This window comes from Populus nigra, chromosome 19 (assembly GCF_951802175.1).
Source record: "Populus nigra chromosome 19, ddPopNigr1.1, whole genome shotgun sequence".
In the NCBI taxonomy this organism is placed as follows: domain Eukaryota; kingdom Viridiplantae; phylum Streptophyta; class Magnoliopsida; order Malpighiales; family Salicaceae; genus Populus; species Populus nigra.
The window spans coordinates 11,181,549-11,203,874 of NC_084870.1; the positions used below are offsets into that span (position 1 = coordinate 11,181,549).

The 22,326-nt window shown below is 36.6% G+C and overlaps 4 protein-coding genes and 1 long non-coding RNA gene across 5 annotated transcripts; 3 read left to right on the forward strand and 2 right to left on the reverse strand.

The window, feature by feature from the left end:
* The first annotated feature begins 413 nt into the window (after positions 1 to 413).
* On the forward strand, positions 414 to 4,202 carry LOC133679285 (tRNA-dihydrouridine(47) synthase [NAD(P)(+)]-like). The gene is made up of 10 exons (XM_062101829.1): positions 414 to 881; positions 966 to 1,082; positions 1,171 to 1,404; positions 1,488 to 1,749; positions 1,831 to 2,105; positions 2,443 to 2,715; positions 2,916 to 3,197; positions 3,307 to 3,427; positions 3,523 to 3,692; positions 3,789 to 4,202. The coding sequence occupies exons 1-10, from the start codon at positions 600 to 602 to the stop codon at positions 3,885 to 3,887; spliced, it is 2,115 nt and encodes a 704-aa protein (XP_061957813.1). The 5' UTR covers positions 414 to 599; the 3' UTR covers positions 3,888 to 4,202.
* Positions 4,203 to 5,071: 869 nt separating this feature from the next.
* On the reverse strand, positions 5,072 to 7,338 carry LOC133679286 (amidophosphoribosyltransferase, chloroplastic-like). The gene has a single exon (XM_062101830.1). It carries the CDS (start codon positions 7,162 to 7,164, stop codon positions 5,407 to 5,409), a length of 1,758 nt encoding a protein of 585 aa, XP_061957814.1. The 5' UTR covers positions 7,165 to 7,338; the 3' UTR covers positions 5,072 to 5,406.
* A 2,426-nt stretch (positions 7,339 to 9,764) lies between these two features.
* LOC133679749 (uncharacterized) lies at positions 9,765 to 11,991 on the reverse strand. The gene is made up of 2 exons (XR_009836206.1): positions 10,936 to 11,991; positions 9,765 to 10,818 (listed from the first exon to the last, which is right to left on the reverse strand). It is a non-coding gene; the product is annotated as an uncharacterized LOC133679749 (long non-coding RNA).
* Positions 11,992 to 12,568: 577 nt separating this feature from the next.
* LOC133679700 (uncharacterized) lies at positions 12,569 to 14,175 on the forward strand. The gene is made up of 3 exons (XM_062102372.1): positions 12,569 to 12,831; positions 12,928 to 12,993; positions 13,826 to 14,175. The coding sequence occupies exons 1-3, from the start codon at positions 12,784 to 12,786 to the stop codon at positions 13,877 to 13,879; spliced, it is 168 nt and encodes a 55-aa protein (XP_061958356.1). The 5' UTR covers positions 12,569 to 12,783; the 3' UTR covers positions 13,880 to 14,175.
* Positions 14,176 to 19,197: 5,022 nt separating this feature from the next.
* Positions 19,198 to 20,035, forward strand: LOC133679751 (auxin-induced protein 6B-like). The gene has a single exon (XM_062102436.1). It carries the CDS (start codon positions 19,284 to 19,286, stop codon positions 19,722 to 19,724), a length of 441 nt encoding a protein of 146 aa, XP_061958420.1. The 5' UTR covers positions 19,198 to 19,283; the 3' UTR covers positions 19,725 to 20,035.
* The last annotated feature ends 2,291 nt before the right edge of the window (positions 20,036 to 22,326 follow it).

The window sequence follows — 22,326 nt, forward strand, 5'->3', positions numbered from 1 at the left end:
ATTTAAAAATTGAATCTATCGAGTAGCATTTGCTTCCTCTTTTTAGGTTTATGTAATTCGAATTTTTTCTTTATATCTCGGAAATCTTTTGAGCCGCAAGAACCAAGTCTCATTAATGGAAGGATTAAGACTATGATTTGATCTTAAAACCTCTCTTCAACGAGAGGGACCCAGCATTTTCACTACTTAATAAAATCCAAACCTAACTGGGAATCTGTTTATGCGATCAAGTTTTTTTTTTTTAAAAATCAACGAATAAAATAAAACATTCGTAAAATCTTAGGGTTGCCATATCCTTCTCACAGTACAATGGAGACACGCCTTTACCATATTACGAAACCAATTTTTACGTACCATCACATAAATGTTTTTTTTAGTTAAGCTGTTATATTCAGGGGAGAAAAAAAAAAAGCTTTGGCAAGTTAAACGACATGCGTATCCGCCGTTTTAGGTGCCCCCTGATCAAAACCCTACGAACCCCTCCTCCATGCTCCACCATTCACTCCATCATCAAAAACCCATGCACTAACTGAACAGAAACAAAACCAAGGCTGCCTGTAGCCACCTAGTTAACTCAACGCTGATTCAACCTGTCCACAATGGCCGAGTCACCGGCGGGACTTACCTCCCAAAACTTGAATCCAACTCAGGACCAGCAACAACCAACAGCAACACCAGAACAACTCATCGCCAAATCCATAGCTCCAGTGAAACCACAATTCCTCCGTCCTCCACCTTCTCGCGCCTCCCAAAAAGATACCACGTCATCCACCGTTTCCGATTCTAATAATGATATCTCAAAATCTATTAACACTAACACTACCAGTGTAGTGGCCAAGGAGAAGAAGTCCAAACGACAACTCAAACGTGAACGCCAGCAGGTTCTGATTTTCCATTTCTTACATTTTTATTTGGTTGTGATATTTATTTATTTATTGTTTTTTTTAAAATAAATCTTATGGCAGGAAAAGAAATCCTCAGTGAATCTCTGCCCTGAATTAGCTAAAACTGGAGATGTTAATTCATGTCCGTATAAAAATAACTGCCGGTTCAATCATGACTTGGAAGCATTCAAGGCTCAGGTAATTAATTAATTAATCAAATCACTGATTTGCCGATTTTTTTTAATTATTGCCGTTCTACTTTGATTGAGCAAATGCTGTTGTGTAGAAACCGGAGGATTTAGAGGGAGAGTGTCCGTTCGTAAACGGGGAAGGGTCGTGCTGTCCTTATGGATTAGCTTGTAGATTTTACGGAACTCATAAGGGTCATGATGGTGTTAGAAATGGTAAAAAGCAAATTTCGGAGATTAATGGGTTGAATAAGGATGTTCAAAAGCTTTTGTGGAAGAATAAAATGAAGTTTCTGAAGGCGGATTCTGTACTCAAGTCTCTTGGGCTTACGGTAATGAATAAAACACCGACAATGCTGTTGAATTTGTGAATTTTTTTTTTAATGTAGCTTATTTTTGTTGATTTGTTACCAAGGGACCGGGTAAGTCGAAAGTGAAAAAAGTGGACGAGGAGGAAGTTGAGAAAATTGTTGATGATAATGACTCTCGTGGCACTAATGACACTAATGAGAATGGCTGTGGTGACGGGGGCAATGATTCAGCTGGTAAATTAGATTGCGCTGCAGAAGTGCTTGGTGGTGATGATGTGGATGGAGTACTAACTGACGAAGTTAGGCCCCAGAAGAAAGCAAAATCAGCTGTTGAAGTAAATGGTTGCTCTGGCGAAGAAGTCAATGGTTGTTGTCTTAAACTTTTGTTCCAAATTGGTGCATTTTTTGGAACTACATGTATCTCACATTGAATATGTTTTGCAACAGGATTGAGTATCCCAGAGAAAGATATTGAGAATAACTGCCCTCTCGAAACAGAACCAGAACTTGTATCTGATAAACTAGAAGTCATAGCTGATAGTGTAGAAACTGATGGAAGTTTAAAATTACACCCACGTGAAAAAAAGCTTATCGACTTCAGAGGAAAATTGTACCTTGCTCCTTTGACTACTGTTGGAAATCTTCCTTTTCGAAGAGTCTGTAAAGCTTTGGGAGCTGATGTTACTTGCGGTGAAATGGCAATGTGCACAAATCTATTGCAGGTCTGTTTTCTTCATCACTATCTCATTTTACGCAACTTGCTGGTTTGGTTTTCTTGTTAACAAGGTTCTTTCTTTTCAATTTGTATTATGTCTAATGCTTGTAGCTTGCAAGATCTAAGATCATTAACTTTCCATAAGTATGTACAGTTTTAGATTTCCATTGTCATTACTCGCTGTCAGAAATGGTTATATTGTGGATCATATGTGGTTTTCTTCCCATGATAGTCAGTAAATATATGCTCTATAGCCTAGTAATGATTCTTTACTCTATGCTATACACTATTAGTTTGATTTAACACTTGGAACATTGCTTAACCTCATTTCCTTTTGATTATAGGGTCAAGCTTCAGAATGGGCACTGCTGAGACGTCATTCATCTGAGGATTTATTTGGTGTTCAAATATGTGGGGCTTATCCAGATACAGTTACACGTACTGTTGAGCTTATAGATCAGGAATGCACAGTGGACTTCATTGATATAAATATGGGCTGCCCCATCGATATTGTTGTTAACAAGGGTGCTGGGTCATCTCTTCTTACAAAACCAATGCGGATGAAAAGCATTATAGAAGCCACTTCTGGTACAGTGGAAAAGCCTATAACTGTCAAGGTAATAATTAAATATCTGTGCAAACCCCATGCTGAAGCAGATATGTTGTTCTGCAATTTTATAGTTCAGCTTACTTTCTCCATAGGGAAATGCCAACTTTCACTTTTATGCTTGTGTTTCCAGCTTGCAGCCTTTGTTACTCTTGGGCTTCTCTGACCAAACTTAATTTTGATAGCTCATACTGCATTTTCTCAATGTAGGTGAGGACAGGTTATTTTGAAGGAAAAAGCCGTATTGACTCATTAATTGTGGATATTGGAAAATGGGGTGCCAGTGCTGTAACAATTCATGGTCGATCACGTCAGCAACGCTATAGCAAGCTTGCTGATTGGGACTACATATACCAATGTGCTAGAAAGGCCCCAGATTCTCTGCAAGTTCTAGGAAATGGGGATGTCTTTTCATTCGTTGATTGGAACAATCACAAGTCTGACTGCCCTGAGCTTTCTTCATGCATGATAGCTAGAGGTGCACTAATTAAGGTTGGGACTCTGGAGCTGTGAATTGTTAGTTTCTACATTTTTATGTAATTATTACTAGACCATAATAAAGTTTTGTAGTCTTAAGAATAATATTCACTGTATTTTGCAGCCTTGGATATTTACTGAAATCAAGGAACAGAGGCACTGGGACATAAGTTCCGGAGAGCGATTGAACATTCTAAAGGATTATGTGCGTTCTGGCCTAGAACATTGGGGATCTGACACAAAAGGTATACAGTATTGGTCAAAAACGTAATTTCATACTGAATGGGTGATTGGGAAAGGGTTTCAATTTAACAGTAATTCCTTGTTTCAACATCTGTAGGAGTGGAGACAACTAGGCATTTCTTGTTGGAGTGGCTAAGCTACACATGCAGATATGTACCGGTAGGTCTCTTAGATGTCATTCCACAGCGGCTCAACTGGCGTCCGCCCTCATACTATGGTCGTGATGACCTTGAAACGCTCATGGCTTCTGATTCTGCTGCTGACTGGGTATGTGCAATTCTCTAAATATATCTTAACGATTAGTGCCGCTACATAAGCTGCTAAACACTACAGTTGTGTTAACTCGCTCCAATTTATATACAGGTACGTATCTCCGAAATGTTGCTTGGCAAAGTTCCAGATGCCTTTACATTTGCACCGAAGCATAAATCAAATGCCTATGACCGAGCAGAGAATGGCTAATACATGCCAATTCTTATTTTTCATCCGGAAACTAGACAGCAAAATCCTTTTTCCATATATGTAACTCCCTTGATTCTAGAATTTTATGCTGGTGCCTTTTACATTCGCAAGGGCTCTTTGGTACTTGTGCTCTTTTGTACTTGTCTCTTGTAGCAACGAAAGCACGTATTTTTGAGCTGTAATTTTTAACGTTGCCAATGTTTTTAAGAGGAACAAGGTGGTTGTCCTCACCTGAATTTTGTACCATTTTGTTTTTCTAAAATGTTTGAAACATTGTATTTTAGAAATAAATAAAAGGCATGTGATTTTAGGGAAGGTTGAGACATGAATTGAAAATTTTGTTAGGTCACCTGAAACAATAAATGAGGAAGTTTAATGTTGTTACAAAGCTCCTATAGCTTGTCTTTTTCCGATTGATTTGCCTTAAAGACTAATGGCCTAGCTTACAAAGTTAATCCTCTTGACAAGGTTTCGATTTTAAGTGTAGTCTCTTGAAGAAGACTTGGTACAACTGGGATGGATCTGCGAGGCTGGCTTGGTAAGCAGTTCAGAAGAACTGAAGAACATGTCTGACATTTTTGGCTATCAAGATAACAAGAAGCTGCTAGAATTAGACACTGGTACACGCCAAAAGCAAAGCCATGAAGAGGTATCACCAACCTTAATATGAGAAACATACACACAGGCAAAGTTCCACGAGAGTTGATCTGGTGGGCGTGTCAAACCATTGAAGAGTAACCTGATTTTGATACCATCCATGTGTCATCGGACCAAAAAGCAGTTCCGGTCAGTTCATTAATGGCGTTACCATGTCAACACTATCAAAACTAGCCCTCAATGAGCATTTGTTTCCATGAACATAACAGTTCAGTCGAGGCTGAAAAAAAGCGAGAGAAATTGGGCAGCTGCAGAATTCCCTTCCCCACTGTTCTAACAAGAAGGCCAATGTTTTTACTATTGGAAGAAGCAAGAAAAAGGACAAGTTATTTCAGGCTCTTCGTTGGAAATTAACGCCATATGCAGAAGCAGGATACCATTCAGCATCATTAATTATATGAAAGACTCGATTCACTTCCATCCATCCTAAGCAGTTGTAACCAGTCGAGTTTTGAAACACTTTTGAGGGGCTGATGCATTGTGAGATGCACAGAGTTTCTAGATAAAAAGAAATGGAAACAAGGCACTAGAGATTCAAAAAATCTCACTATTGAAACTTTGATGGAACACCTATCCCTGTGTATACAAATGTCATGTTAATGCCGATACGGCAATAAGTAAAAAATTAAACCACGCACTTCTAGGTTTAAATCTTGCAAAATTTAAAAGACCAAACAAAATTGTGTTAACTTATAGATTTGGAACCTTAATTAATCCAAGCCAGCACACAAAGATTGTATCGAGATCATTATTGAAATCATCTACCACCTGGCCATATCACAAAGTAAATAACCATTAATCTCGCTGTCTTGAGCCAAAATCCATCAGTTCGGCAAATTTGAGGTGTTGCAAACAACATGTATCATGTCAAAGAAGACAACTTCCCGGCTTCAATGACTTTCTGCACATCCTGATTCAGGGGTGCTTGCACCCAGCCCCCATCAATGGACTCTGGACTTCCATTCAATCCATCATCCACAAAATCACCGATCCTTTTCACCATAACTTCCTTTGGCGGGACAGGGTACTTCCCAGAGAAGCAAGCATAACAAAAATTCGGAGACTCCTCAGCCAACAATTTTTTCAAGCTATCCAATGGTAGAAATGCAAGCGAATCACATCCAATGAACTCCCTAATCTCCTCCACGCTCATTCTATTAGATATCAACTCCTCAGAACTTGGTGTATCTACTCCATAGTAGCAAGAAGCTATAATTGGTGGACTAGCAATCCTCATATGGATCTCCTTAGCCCCAGCCTCCTTAAGCAACCTAACAATTTTTGATGAGGTAGTTCCTCTCACAATCGAATCATCCACAACCACAACTCTCTTCCCCTCCAAGACTCTCCTCACTGGAGACAGCTTAAGCTTAACACCGAAGTCCCTAATCTTCTGTGATGGCTCAATGAAAGTCCTTCCAACATAATGCGACCTTATCAACCCTTGCTGAAAAGGGACACCTGCTTTCGCTGCATAACCAAGTGCAGCCACCACCCCAGAGTCCGGGACCGCAATCACCACATCGCAATCAACAGGAGCCTCAGTAGCAAGTATTTCCCCGAAAACATGCCTTGACTCATAAACAGACCTGCCAAATACTATTGAATTAGGCAAAGAAAAATAAATATGCTCAAATATGCACTGTTTCGGTTCAGGGTGGGGCAGTAGGCAAAGAGATTGAACCCCGTCTTTGTCCACCACTAAAACTTCACCAGGATAAACCTCTCTCTCATATGTGGCCTCAATCAAATCAAGAGCACATGTCTCAGAAGCAAACACAACAGCACCGTTACTCCTCCTTCCCATCACCAGAGGCCTAAAACCAAAAGGGTCCCTCACAGCAACCAACTTATCCTCGGTAAGAAAGACCATAGAATAAGCCCCTTCAAGCTTCTCGCAAGCATCAACAATCCTCAAAAAGAAAGGTCTAGTTTTTGATGTAGCAATCAAATGCAAAACAACTTCAGTATCAGAACTAGTATTAAAAATCGAACCATTTTCTTCAAGGATAGCCCTTAATTTCCTATAATTCACTAAATTCCCATTATGGGCAACCCCGACAGAGCCAAACCTATAACCGGCAACAAAAGGTTGCACGTTTTTAAGCATTGAAGACCCAGCAGTTGAATATCTAACATGACCAATAGCTAAATCACCGGGTAATTGGTCAAGTTTTGACTCATTAAACACTTCAGAGACTAAACCAACACCAGTAACAGATTGCAAAACCTTATTGTCATTAACAGTAACAATACCAGCTCCTTCTTGACCTCTATGTTGCAAAGCATGAAGGGCCAAGTAGCAAAGACGTGAAGCTTCTGGGTCACCATAGATACCCACAACACCGCACTCTTCACGAGGCTTATCGTCGTCGTCATCAAAATAAGAAGAAAAATCATCCGAGCTCTTTTTGTCTGTGGAAACAAGGTCAGAGATTGGATTTTTAGAGGAAAGAGTGATGTGGGTTTTGTGGGTAGCGTGAGAAAGGTAGGGTTTTTGAAGGGTTTTGGGGAGGAGAAAAGGAGGGGCCTTCTGGGGAACTTGAGGGCTAGTGTTTAAAGAAAGAGAATGCTTTGAAAGAGCAGAGAAACTACTGGTGGTGGCGGCGGTGGCTGCCATAGATGGAGCTGGAGAAAAAGAACGGTGGGTGTTCGTGTATGCGTGTGTGTGTGTGTGCGTGTGTGTGAGAGAGAGAGAGAGAGAGAGGCTGTGAGGGAGAGAGCGTAGGAAGGCAGGGAAGTTTTGAAGGCAGTTCTGGTTAGATTCTATAGGTTTTGGAAGACTTTCACTTGTAGAAGGGCACGAAAGTACTTGTGTTTTTTTTTTTTTTTTTTTTTTTTGGGGACATCACGCCGAGAATGTTATTACTTTAAAAAGAAAAAAGAAAAGGTGGTAATTGCGCTTTGATAATCTCTTCCAAAATACTATACAGTTAGTTAGTGGGGGTAATCCTTGGCAGCATAGAGGTCAAGAAGCAGAAGACTTGGTTTGGATTTACTTCTTAAGAAAATTAGGTTTATAATTAGGCTTAATTATGCTGTCTTTTTTAGGAGACTGTGTTTTGTCTTTATGAGAAAACAATGCATTAAAATTTCTGTGTGGTCTTTTTTTCTTTCTTTTTTTATTGTCGATTCTTCTTTCTCGAGACAACAACTTAAAAAACTCAATATTCATTTCGAACAATTTCTTTTAAAAAAGGCTACATATGTCATTATAAGAGAATGCTATAATTTATAATTATCAGCTTTTATTATTAAAGTAAGGATGATCATTTTTTATTTGATTGAGTTTTTATTAAAAAAATAACTAAAATAATTTTTTTAAAAAAAAACTGAAACCGGTTCAAACCGATCGGTTTTGATTCAGTTTTTAGGACAAAAACCGGTTCAAACCAGTTTGGCTCGGTTTTTTTATCTGGCTCAGTTTTTCCAGTTTGACTCGGTTTTAACTTGGTTTGGCTTGGGTTTTTTTGATTTGGGTTCGGTTTTTTCTGTTTCAGACTTATAAAACCTAACTGAACCAATCGGTTTTTTTAAATTTTAATCGGTTTAATTGAGTTTTTTCACGATTCGATTTTTTCAATTATTTTTTTTTAGTTTTCTCGGTTTAATTGATTTTTCAGTTTTTTTCTCATCCTTGCTTACTACTTGAATAATTTCTTTTAAAAAGGATAGGAAGTGCAAAGGCTACACGCAAATGTATTATCAAAATTATATCTTGTTTTATTTAAAATATTATCTTGGAGATCAAAATCAAGTAGAAACAGAAACATGAAAAACACCCCAAAGTTGTTTTATGAGTGTAGTATTTTTGAAAAATTTTGATTTTTTTATTTTAAATTAATTTTTTTTAATATACTAATTTTAAAAAAATAAAAAAATATATCATTCTATTATATTTCCAAACAAAAAAAAAATCTTATCACAAGCAAACTGGTACACGAACCATAATACACTCGTAATTTGATGGTTGGTCCAGGATCCTAGATGGAGGTCCAGCCACCTTTTTTGCCCAAGAAACACAGGAGGGGTCGACGCTTGATTCAGCAGTGGCATTAAACTGCCACGCACCTCATAAGTAAAACAAACCCACGCCCTTGGATTTTGCTCAAGTTGGCAACTTGAATATTTGCATCAACTCTATCTCAAACCCCCTCCTTTTTAAAAGAAAAAATGGCACGATTACTGTTTGATGCTTCCTTGTATTCTTCGATACTACTCGTAGAAGATTCGTTGAATCTCTTACTGGTCTTTTCTTTTTGAAAGAGATGGTTAATCTTGATTAATGTATAAGCTGACATGAGGACATTCTTATCATCAAATAAGAAAATTGTTAAGAACAAAAGTCGAAATAAAAATCTAACTTGTAGGGATCAAACTGAGTTTTATTTGAGTTCCAGGGATTCCTTTTTAATTCTTTGTAGGACTTAGACCCATGTCCCTGCTTGCCCTCCTTTAGATCCATGGTTGCATCATCCAACAAAAACCCTCTCTAATGTAGTTTTTGCTAAGCTATTTGTGTGTTAAGAGAGAGAGGGGCCGGAGAGGGAAGTCATATTCTAGAGGACCATTTAACAGTTGTCTTTGAAAGTGAGTTCCCATTCTGTGCATGCCAAGAGAAATGGCTGATGAATGTACGGATGGCAGAGGAGATTCTCACCATTTAAGACAAGAATGAATATACCACCATCACTCTTCAAAACCCAACCCAGAGTCACTCGAGTCTCTTGGCAGCAATTGGATTGGAGAGAACCTGAGGCCACTGATTGCTACTTTGACGAGAAACAAGAGTAACTTTCAAGATCATCCTGAACCATGAAACATTTACATTTAAAAATCTTCATGATAGAGATTCGATGGCCACAACTTTCTTTCTCATAAAAAAAAAGATCATTATCTTCATAATTAGAAATTCTCGAAATGAATTTCGAAAAATCTTGCCCTGTAATTGAAAGAAGGTCCCAGCATACAAGTCCTTGAAATGGCAAAAAAAGCAGTAAACCTGAAAGATCTGTCAAAAGTGCACGCTCTTTTGTGGCAAAACAGTGGCTCAAAGGTTCAACGTTCGTGATTGGATGACACTCCAAGCTTAAGCCAAACAACAACCAGTTCTCTTGATTACGTTCTCTGGTCTCTACTATCTTTTAAGCACATGGTTTCAGCAAAAGGTTTGTGCACCTGGCGACTGGCCATGACCCCATGGAAGGGACCGGTGAGAAGTTGAAAAAACCACATCAGGGAAGTATATATACTGAGAAACAGATACAGGAGCTTGAATGATTTGGATTGAGAAAATATCAACAACTACTACAGAGCATTATATGACCCCATAAAGCAAAAAATAGTCGCACAAACTGATAGATAGTCCAACAAGTAGTTTTACCAAAGGTCCTACCAAGAAACAAGGCTCCGAGACATCAACTTGTCAATACTACTGAGATCCCACCACAACTCTCTCTCAATGTTGGATTCCCCCACTATAATGATAGCCTTCTGCTCCTTGAGCTCATCAATCCTCCTGCCCAGATCAAAGGACTCCAACACCTTCCTAAATCTCCCCAGCACATTCGCTAGAGAATCAATTCCGACACCCAGATCCCTACACTCTGGATAATACATAAAAACAACCAATAGCCCGAGCCTCTCCAGGTATGTCAGGAATAAAAACAACCTAACGAGGTTCAGGGACAGGAACACCACTCCAGAACTCACCATCCTTTACATGAACCCTGGGAAGGCAACAATCATAACACTCCAGCACAAGAAAACAGTGGAAATAGCCCCTCGCATCTCCAACTGGAGGCACCTCAGAAATCCCAGTCCCATCCAAAGTGGATGTGTAAGACACCTGGGGAGGGAAGTTGCCTCAATAAGGATCTGCTGTTGAAGGATCTGAATTGATCACAATATCAACGTGCTCAATAAGAGGACTGCGCGGTCCCCTTGAAGAAGATGGTATGCTAGATCCCTTTACCAGCAGTGGGACAACAGACCTCCGCTCAAACATTCACCCCTACCTGCCTAGCAGGGTCAATCTTCTCAACTGTCTCCTCTTTCTGATGTATAGTTGTAGTTGGTATCTAACCCACCAAGGGCACATCATCAATGTTCCAACCCAGGGGTATCACCCCCCTCGGTAGCCATCTCCTCTTTGGATGTGTAATGGCAGTAGCACCTACGCTTCCAAAGTCAACGACATCTACCCTGTTCATAGTATCGCCAATCACAAATCTTTAAAGCACATGTTGCTTCTTCAAAAGGTTTCTGCATATGCCTACAATCAAAGAGACCAATGAAAAACATGAAAAAGCCACATCATGAAGTGTGTATCAGGAAAAAAGTACTGGACTTGAATAATACAGATCAAAGGAAATAAATGGATGGTTTGTACATGTTAGCAGGATTGTGACATTTCAGAACACTGTGATGATTGACATTTTATAATCCTTCCAGATTCCAAACTATATCACATTCTTTGAATAATCTTCAGTCGGTGCTAAATTTTTGTTGTTCAGAGTACACTGCGAGAAAAAGATAGTGACACTTGACAAATCTTAATCGAAAAATAAATAGACTGTTCCTACGACTTATGAGGTTAATAGGAGAAGCAGGATTTCATTCATCTGCTTCAGAACAATTTTACCAGTAACTTCAGAGTGAAGCTTCCGCCAAGTATTAGTTAATTGTTCCGAAGAGTATAACTCCAGGCACTAAGGAAATAGTAACTTCTATTGCATATCTTGTGATAATTAATTAACTTGCCAGCTATTCAAAATTCCACATGCCAATAAAGTCCAATATAAAGAGACATCGGTCACCATTCACAGACAGGAGTTCCACGCTGAACAAGATGACCACATTCTTTGAACAAGCTAAAACGTTGATGTTTTATTAGCCATTGAAGGAGCCATTGAAGGACCTTACCTATTCTTTAGGCCTTTTAGCTAAAACCAGTAGATGATAAAAAAGGAAAGAAGCAGGAAACAAATAAAATGACTACTGATATTCATTCAATTCATAGAGAACTTGATTCACAACAAGGGACAAAATCTCATTCCAACTATTAAAGAAAAAGCAACAAATTACATCCACAATAAGAAGAAGTTCTATAAGAGATATGAGGTGCTAAAGTCAAGTAATATGATATGGTTCGTGTACTAGCTGTAAAAATCGAAGCTGTGTAGCAAAACATTATTGCCTCATGATTCTTCTATCCAAACAGAGTATTAGATAATATAGAGTAAAAATCACACATTTTATGATCCCAAGATTAAACCCGTCAAGAAACCAAAGGGATGAATCCCATCACTGCAAATATTGTAAATCTACAATCTTCTATCTAGCTATGAGGAAAAGCTACTCAGTTAGCAGAAAGTCATTCCACAGGAAAGTAGTGGACTCCCAGTGGGTTATATATTATCTTCAAAACAAAAGGAAGCTTTTTAGAGAGACATGCCTTGTTCACTGCCATGCTTGGCTGAACTTCAATCGGAGAAGGGACAAGCAGCGTCGTGGAAGGTGGCTTTGCCAGTTTATGGTGGTGTTCGTGATCACCTGACTTTTGGGCGCTCTGTGGGCGTGGATAGCATATGGGTGGTGGTGCTTCGGTGTATATACTCGTATGAGAATTTGTTGGTGTCAGTGACTGGGAGACGTACATTGTTTTTTTGAAAAAAAAACAGCACATCCCATTATTCTCCTTTTCTTCTACTGTAGCTAGTTTTTGCTATAATATTTTTTTTTCCTGATAGAATATTGGGCATTATATATTCCTAGAATTTTGAAAAATTATTTATATCTAAATTGATGAATGATAATTTATTTTTAATATTTTCTTCTTTCTTAGATTGGTTTTTCTAATCATAATAAAGATTTTTATTAAAAAAAAAACTCTACCTGAAATCTTAAATTTAAGTTTTTTTATTAAATTATTAACAAAAAAGTATGATGGACCCATCCGATCCAAATATAATGCGAAAAATATAACAAGATCAACTTTAAAAAAAAATCAAAATACTTTAACCATTTATCGGCAATCCCACCCTCCAATAAGCGTACATCCAACGACTGGCGCTAATAAAGGTAGTAAGCTCCGGTACAGGCGAGGGTACAGGATTAAAGGCATTTATCTATAAAGCAATCAACAGTCTAACGTGAGCCCAAAAGATATCAAAATCTAGGGCTCGTAATTTGGATTAATTTACAGGCAGGCTCTCTCTTGTTTCCGGAAGAATCTCCAATGGCGCCGCCTCCTGGACCTTACTCTGGCACCAGCACTCTCGCTCTGGTAAACTTTCTCACCTACCAACCGCTATCTGTTCGCTTCCCTAGAAAATGAAATAAAATATCTTAAAATTGATTTATATGTTTTGGGGTTTGTTAGGTGGCTCGTGTTTCTGCTTTCTCTTTGGGTCTCGTATACGGGAGTGTGAAGCTTAAGTATCTCCAGGTACATTTACCCTGTTTTTTATAAAGAAAGTTTACATTTTGATGCTCAAGAAGGGCCCCTTTTATTTACCAAGATGATTGCTTTTCTTGAATTAGGAGTAATTTAACAATGGGGAGTAACAGTTAGCTTCAGAATTTGAGGGGAAATGTGTTAATTAGATAGGTGAGGTAGCTTTGTATTACTAAAAATGAACTCATTTCACCACTGGATTCAGGGTTCTAATTGCTATGCGTTCAAGTTAGTTTTGAGAGCTTGGTGGGGTTTTAAGCGGGTCCCACAAATTTAACTGTCCTGATTACGGATCGTACCCTACTCAACTTGCAGTGTTGTTAAATAAGCTATAAGGGAATTCATTGGTGATTGCTGAACTCGTAAGAATAGAGATTCTAAAAGATAGCGAGGAAACATTATGTTGGAATTTGAATGAAAGAACAAATCCGATCCTTTTCTTCTTATGTGTTTGAACCCCTTATTTGTTTTGCCTGAGAAGTGTTTTCTCAGTGTTGCAATTCTCTTCACATATAGTTGTAGCAATGTTTCTGTTGGTTGAGGTGATATCCTTGCGTTACAACTTGCTGTCATTCTTTCATTCTTTTGCCAAGGAAAACTTATAGTAATATTTTAAAGGCTAGAATCTGATTCTATCAGGAAATGCTTCTGCGTGTCTTCATTTTATAATTATTTGTTGCTGTGTATTAAGTAACTCTTTCACAATGGCATATTAATCATTGCCATTTTCTTGTCTATCAGCAGTTTACCCCACACTGATTTTGGCTCATGATTAATTTAATTTATAAATGCTTATGTAGTGGCCTTTTATTTTCAAATGCAGGCGAAGGCAAAGTCACAAAAGAAAGCTGAAGCAAAGGCAAAGGCTCATCACTGAAAGAAATAGTTTTGTTGAATATTAGGATCAAGATGAGTTTAGTTGACGAGAAATAATGCATATCAACAGCACTGTACCAGTCTTTCATCCTGGTGTAAAGCTTTTATGCACCATGATGCACTGCTTCTGTTTCTTTAAAGGGTTTTTTTTTTGGCGCAAGTTGCTGACCTAGTTTGGGAGATTTGTTTTCTTGATCAGCCCTGTTCATCATAAAAGATGTTAGTTTTGCCCTGGTAATGATGTGTAAATGTTGGAAGATTGAAACTTCCATTGATTAAAATAATTGTCTTTGTGTCTTTGAGTTTTCTCAGTTCCTTTTTCATCGTTTTAACAAATGGTTTGATCCATCCATGAGCTGTCATATCGATCTATGTGGTTGAAGTTTGAGGTTTTGAAGAATCCCCTGTTCTCTTGTGATTTTCACTGTTTGTGATAATGTGATTTCTTGATTTTCTCAGTTAGGCCTCCTCCTTTCTCGTTTCATTAGTTTGTTTCCAGTTGGCTAGGAAGAGAAAAAAGACCTTGTTTCCCTGTGTCGTATAGTTGTCTAGAGAGTTGTTCTCGCACCAGGCAAGGCTGCGGTCTACATTGATAGACTTATGCTTGCTAGTGGTGGACTTGTTTTGGATGATGCGAAGTTCAAACTGTGACCATAACAGACCTGTAAAGTGTATTCCATCAGATGCGGCTTCAGTACTCTGATTCTGGGCCTGCAGTTCTCTCAGGCTCAGAAGTATGTTTGCTCCTTTTATGATGATGGAGAGGAAGAAAAATGCAATGCATTCTTTTGTTTGCACCATTGAAAGTCATTAGGCATTAACAGGATTTTGTACCACGTCGTAGAGTTCCGTATCCCGCGGAACTCACATTTCACCTCTCAGGTTCCGTGTTCCATTCATGTTTCGGCTTATGGAAGAATAAAGAAAAGGCTATCATGTTATCATGCTCTCTTCTATTCTGTTTCCCCACCCTTTATCCTCTATTAAATTACATTTTTATTTCTTTCAGAGATATTAACTAGTAGGTCACTGTATTTTCTTTTTCTGATTTTTTTTCGTCTAGGGGTGATTTCTTGAGTGTGGATTTTTTGGTGGAATTGTTTTACTAATTACTATTGTTGATAAACCACAAATATATATATATTTCAAAGTACTTTTTATTTGGAAATATATTAAAATAATATTTTTTTTTTTTTTAAATTTATTTTTAATAATAATACTTTAAAACAATATATATTTATCTTGAGCATCCTCACGAGAGAGAGAGAGTCACAGAATTGGCTTAAAATATGTAGATTTTCATCGTTATCGACGGGAGAGGGATCCATAATACCAAAGCCCAAAGCGGGCTCATAAACCGCCAACATCCATTCTCAATGGGTAAGCCCAACTTGCCTCGGATTTCTGCTGCGAGGGACAATTATATCCAAGCAAGCAACGGATATTTTGTCCCAGCAACTCTCACATGCCATCTGTCAAAGGTTGCCGTTATTCGAGATTTAGCTCAAGATATCTGAATCATGCTTGTCTGATAGCAAGATAAGATTATTTTTTAAAATGCTATTTTTTAATATATTAAAATAATATTTTTTAAAACTTATTTTTAACATCAACATATTAAATTAAATAAAACAAAACTTTAAGGCTTAAAAAAAAATACTAAAGCAAACAACAGCTACCAAACGAAAACCTCCAAAATCTGACAGGGAAACTGCATGGCTTCTTATGCTAATATTTTTTTTTAATGTAAAACCAAAATGCACCGAGCAGAAGCTCCAACCAAACAATGTTAGAGGGTGGAAGAACACTACAGATGTTAATAGGGCTATATTTCTGCCACCACCTCCTTTTTTAATCGTCTGTACTTGCAGTTACTTAAAAGTGGCTAACAAGAAACATCAGCTATTAATTAATTTAGATGTTCTTCGTTTTTGTATTTGAAATCACATTTCTATCATTTTAAAAAAAAAAAACTAAACTTCTTCAGCATATTGACGGGTTTAACAAGTTTAACTTTTTTAAAAAACAAAATTTTATTTTTTTATTCAATATTCAACTGATTGAAAATTAAATTTCATAATTTGTTTCGTTTTATTTTTATGAGTTATCATGGTCTTAAAAAAGAAATCTTAGTACTAGTTTAACACTTAATTTTGCAATCATCTATTTTTGTTATCATATAATTGAGTAAAAAAAAGTTTATAAAAAGAAAACATAAGTTATTAATCTCAATAGAGTCCATTACTTGATTTGCGAGTTTGATATATTGACCTGGATTACTTGATTCACGGGTTTAGCGGGTTTTTTAGTTTTTTGTCCTTTAATTTTTCTAATTTTTTTTTATTTCATTCTTCTTCAATATTGAATTGATTGTGAAATGGAATTCATGGTTTATTTTTATATATATTTTTTACAGGGTCATCACGGATCTCAAATAAGCATCTTTTTTAGGATTGGTACTCAATTTTGCAAACATCAAATTTTATCATAAAATTAAATAAAAATAATTTACAAAAACAATAAAGTTATTAAACTTATTGGAGTTCATAACCCAGGTTTCAAGATGATCGAAGTCGATCCAATCTGGTATCATCTCACCATTAAAAAACAATTATCTTCTTAAAGTTTTTTTAAAAATCCATATTATAATTTTACCAGTCAGTCATACAGGTTGTCTTTGGACTTATTAAATTGAATGATTCACTTTGAATCAGTTTTCACGAGGTTTGATTTGAAACTTGAGCTATGCAAGGAGTCAGATTGATAAATTTCAAGATAAAACCGTATAATTGGATATAATAATACTACTAAAAAAAATCTTCATTATCTTAACTTTTTTTTTTAATTTAGAAAAATAATAGACCATCCTAAGCGGATGATAGGTGAATGTACTGGTACTCTTCTTTATATCAAGTGTATCTGCATCTAGTTTAGCAGTAAGCATAACAGTACTGGTGTTTAGCTTCTTGTTAGAAAACTACACCAACTTTTAAAAAAATAAATCTGCATAAAGATCCGGGCTTCGATATGATGTTTTTGAACTGCCCTTGAATTATTCAGTCAGAGAATATAATTGCGTGTGAGTTCATGGGTTTTAATTGGCGTCCAAGGCTTGATGGTTTGCATGGTAATTAAATTAATTATGTCGACGACTGCTTTAGAAAACATGGGTGGATTATTAGTGGGATATATGTGATACTGGAGCAGATTAATAGTCAATGCAAACATAAAATCATCTTTACACGGCAAAAATACAGGTGCATGTTCCTCCATGTTAGCCACCGTTGATTGAGGCAAGGTAACTTGAAGGCACATTTTCAAAGACCTAAATGGTCATTGTCACTCCTAATGATTTGCTTAAGCATCAATTACTTGCGGACGATAATGATGGAGAGTCCCATTATAATACACAAGCCCCGTCTTTTCAACACCCAGCGACCTCCATTTTTTCATAAAACAGTCCAAAAACATCAGCTAGTAGGGCTCAGGAGCCCCGGAAATTGCTCTTTAACTAAAAACACGCTCAAAAAATTAACACGACCCGAGAATGCATGACATGCGCTCAAAAAATTAACACGACCCGAGAATGCATGACATGCTTACAGCCAGATCAGAAAGGGACTCGACTGGTACAAGCGAAATTGATCCAAGAACATCCTCGCCCTTAAAAAAAGGATCCCATTGCTGTCGAAGCAACCCATAATTAATGGACCTGTCAAAAGGTTTGTGTGCTTATTTTCTGGTGATGCGTTGTTATGCGCCCCAACTAATGTGAAGAAGACATCGAGTTTGGTAGGTAAGGTAGCAAAGGATTAGGACTGTTCTCTTATTCGAAGTCCTGTGCTGCCCCAGGTACAGGCAACATGAGTTCCTCTCTGTAAAGGGACTAAGCTTTAATTAGTCCCGAAAATTGCCCTGAGACCCAGGCTGACCATATCTAATCAGTTCATAAGCAGGCCCCAGCATATATTCCCCAAATCTTGGACTATTTACTAATTTAATCAGGATTACTGTGTTTAGAAGAAACTGGGAGACAAGAGATCATGGGAGCAGAAGAAACTGCAACAAAAACAAAATGTTTTAATATTCCTTTCAGTCATGCAATGTGTGTATGTATATATTTATATAGACATACGTACCCAGATGTATTGTATAATATACACATATGATTTGTCCTTTTCACCTTCATCGACTCGTGGTAGTTAAGCATTTTGACATCAGGAATCCTGTCAGCATTAAATAGCTACGAGGAGCCTGTAAAAGTCTCTCCATGTTACCAAGAAATACTTGAGACGTAAGACAGGTGAGAAAATTATCTTAGCTTGCTGGAAACGCTGGTTGCAAATTACACAAGCTCTGCACTTTTATCAGAAAGCTGATTGGTGTGGATTTGAGCTGCCACAGTGACATTATTACGAGATGTATGTCATTATACGTAAAGATATTGATTGTTTGAATATGACGTTAATTTCTATAATATGTTTATTTTATATTACTCTCTACATGAAGAAAAACTTATAAAAAAAAGCACCTCCACCGAAAAAAGTAAAGCACGTACTCCATGAACTACTAGCTGTTAAAGAACTACCAAAAGTTTAATTTCTGTAGTGAAAATGAACTTGCAGCTTGTGCCTTGGTTGCAGCTCAAGTGAAGCATGAATTTTGGACTGATATAGAAGAGATTGTTGAATGATTGTTTTTTTCCTCTCCATCTACCACAAATGATCGTGAGATCTAAAACAGAGGGCAATTTAAATTTGCCGAATAGGCCGTGAGGAAACTTTACAAGGTGAAAAGGGAAAACAAATAAGCTAGCTAGCCCTCGTTGAGAACTTCAATTAATTATAGAAAGAGACAGAAGGAGGTGGCTGATGCCTCTGCTTCAAGTTCTTATCGATCATGGGCCCAAATTATATCATCATTTTAATCCTATTTTCCTAAATTCTATCAACATGCATGTTTATCAAGAAACTAGAGTCAATGAATTTTAAATAAGAGTTTATCTAGTTAGATTTTTCATTTATTTTTTAATAATTATAAGTTTTAAATAAAATACTTAAAAGTTTATATAATTATTAATTTTAAAATTTATAAGATTAATCAAAATACACATAAATTAACCGAATATTCATATTAATCCATTAAAAAACACAAACCTAAAGCCAACTAGTAATAAAAAATTAAATTAATCCAACGTTAGTGGTCTGCCCTTCACATGGTCTTGAGTCTTGACTACCATTGACAGCACGCACAATCTCGTAATTATCTCCAAAACCAAGCCCTTTTGTCTACTATAGCATCCTTTTAAACACCCACTTCACGTTTAAGCCAGCATAGCTTGACATTTTTTCCTCACTCTCCACTCCCTCACTTTCTCGCATTTTCTCTCACTTTCCTGGAAAATAATGTCCAAGTGCAACAAAATCCGGCACATTGTGAGAATCCAGCAAATGCTTAAACGGTGGCGTAGGAAGGCAAGAGTCACAGCAGGAGCAACAAGTTCACGTACTGCTGCTGCCCCATCTGATGTCCCAGTTGGCCACGTGGCAATCTGTGTAGGAGCCAGTTGCAAAAGGTTTGTTGTACGAGCGACGTACCTTAACCATCCCATCTTCAAAAACTTGCTCGTGGAAGCCGAGGAAGTGTACGGCTTCAAAAACACCGGGCCGTTAACTATCCCGTGTGACGAGGCTGTCTTCGAAGAGATCATCCGGGTCGTGTCGATATCCGACCCGATCCAATCGGGTCGGTTTTTAAACCTTGATGAAATTAAGAGATGCTGCCACGTGGGATTGAGGGGGAATATTGAGCTTTTGGGTGAATCAGCGCCGTTGCTTCATGGTTAGGCGTTCTGGGTTGACTCAGCGAGTTACTGAGTCGTAACACTTTTTTCTTAGAATTATTTTGAGGCAGTGGGTTTTTTTAACTGGGTTATATAGAGTTTGTTCTTTCACCCCTTATTGGAGATGGCAAGTAGGGGTTGGTTTTTTTCACTAACCGAGTCATCCCGAGTTGAAGAAAAATGGGATGGAGAGTTCCTATCGTATTTATATTTATTTAATTGTAAATCATGACTCTTTGTACTAATTGTAGAAGAGAAAGCGTAAAAAATTCGTACTAGATCAATTCTATAATTAACGGATAATATTCTGTTAAATCTTCCTCGTGTTTTCCTAGCAAAGTGATTACTCTTTTTTTTCCTGTTTAGTTGTCACTTTTTCTTTGGAATGACAGTTTTGAATCCTGTGAACCATGATTTGCCGTGACTTACCATCGACGTGGTAATTATGATGCAGCATGCCGTTGGTGCTAATGACTTGGCTCGGAAAACCACTTGGTGACGTAAAAATTGGAGAAATCTGATGGTTTTAGATCTTCTAATCAGCCAAATTAAAGGGGATTGCAGCATGCATATAAAAGTCATGATTTTTTTTTAAAATTAGGGTGGATTCGGATCAGTGTATCTTGACTAATTTCAACCTCCAATAATTATTATATTAACAACTAAAACTCAAACTTGAGACTAAATAGAAAGCAAACTCTTTAATCATTCTGAACCACCTACTATAAAGTTAAAAGTCTTGATTTTTGTTGCGATGGCAAGTGGGTTTGCATTACCGGGATGATTTGCTAAAAACTAGATCAAGAAAGGATTAACAATTTTAAAAAAAAATGTCAAAAAAACCTTCAAAATTTATATGCTTGATCTGGAAAAGTACAGTGTTATCAAGATTTGTATGTCATTGGATTCTATTTTATTTTATTTTTAAAGCAATTTTCTTGAAGTTAAAACAGGTAGGCCAACTAAGTCAATTAGATTTCACCAATAATATTTTTTTTTATTTAATTTAAAACGATGTTCCGAGTTAAATTTCATGTCGCAAGACTTTCAATTTGATCCTTGGAGAGGGACGAGTTTAACAACTCTACGTAAGTTTGTATGATTCTCAAGTCTTCCTGACTCCTCGTGTGCAGAATTATAAATTACAAATTGCAGGGTCTCCAATATTAATAATTTATTGTCCTCAGAGTATTTTCTACGATTTAGACGAAATGATTGCACGGACAGGGTGACTTTTGGCAATCTAATCAAGCACGGAGGGTGGCTTTTGAAGAATAATATAAGACAACTTTAGCTTAAACAATATCACTTTTTTTCAACACGGTTCGGAAAGGCTTGGCATTGTATTCTTTGTCAAGATAAGGTGGTTATTTATCCATTCAATTAAGAAGAAAAGTATACTTGTATTAGGTTAATTAGTGGTTATTTTTTAAAATATTTTTTTTTGTTTAGAAATATATTAAAATTATATTTTTTATTCTTAAAAATTTATTTTTAATGTTATTATATCAAGATAATATGAAAGTATAAAAAAATTAATTAAAAATAAATAAATAAAAATACTTTTCAAAAGCGAAAACAAAAGGCTTTAAAATACAAAGGTAAAGTAAGGTGCTGGTACTTTGCATCATGTCATGTCGCTGCTGGCAATTACTACTTGTCATGGTACTTGGTCCCATCCATCGTTAAATTCCATCTCAATTTTACCATCCCAAATCCAATAGATTTTATTTAGTCATTTGGTGAAATAGTAATAGATTAGGTGAAATGATATACTTTATAAACACACTATTTTCTAAATTTTATATTTTATAATAGCAACAAGATAATTGTTGTATTTTATAATAATAATATCCGGTAAATATCGTGTTAACATGATATAGTCAAATTATATTATTTTTTAGCTTAATTAATCGACCAAGTAGCTTTAGTTGTATTAATCAGTTAACTGTTTTACACATAACTATAATTTTATGAAGTTTTTCTTTCAAATATATTTTATAAGTAAAAGTTATCTTTTTTCTAACTCGTAAACTAAAAAATAGACTTTAATTAAAATCTTAAAAAATTACTGTTTTTACAGTAACAAGTAATTCTAAGCAGTTAGATGTGAGTCTGCCATGACTAAATGAGGATTTACTCCAATCGGATTACGTGAATGACATAAAAGATATACTTATGGCTTAGTGGGACAAGTCTAATTCTAAAAGGAGATCTGGTCGCACTAAACTAGACTAATAACTCAAAATGACCATAACTTATGATTTGACCGTTGGACCCCACTAAAATTTTTACAAGAGTTTCTAAAAGACGTTTCCCTATAATAGCCACCACATTGTTATGCGGACAATTAGATTTTTAGATATAAAAAATATCATCAAGGCGCCTTAGTTTTGGCAATTTTGACATTTTTATTATTATTTTTAAAACCAATTAAGTCATAAATAACACAGTTTGATGATGTCACGCTTCAAACCGTGCTATTGTATCAAAACATTTTATTCCATGTCAATTCATCAATTTGTTTTTAATTCAGCATCCTAATTATCCAATATGTCCAAATTTTTTTTAACAAAAACATTAAAATATCTGAGTGGAAATACTAT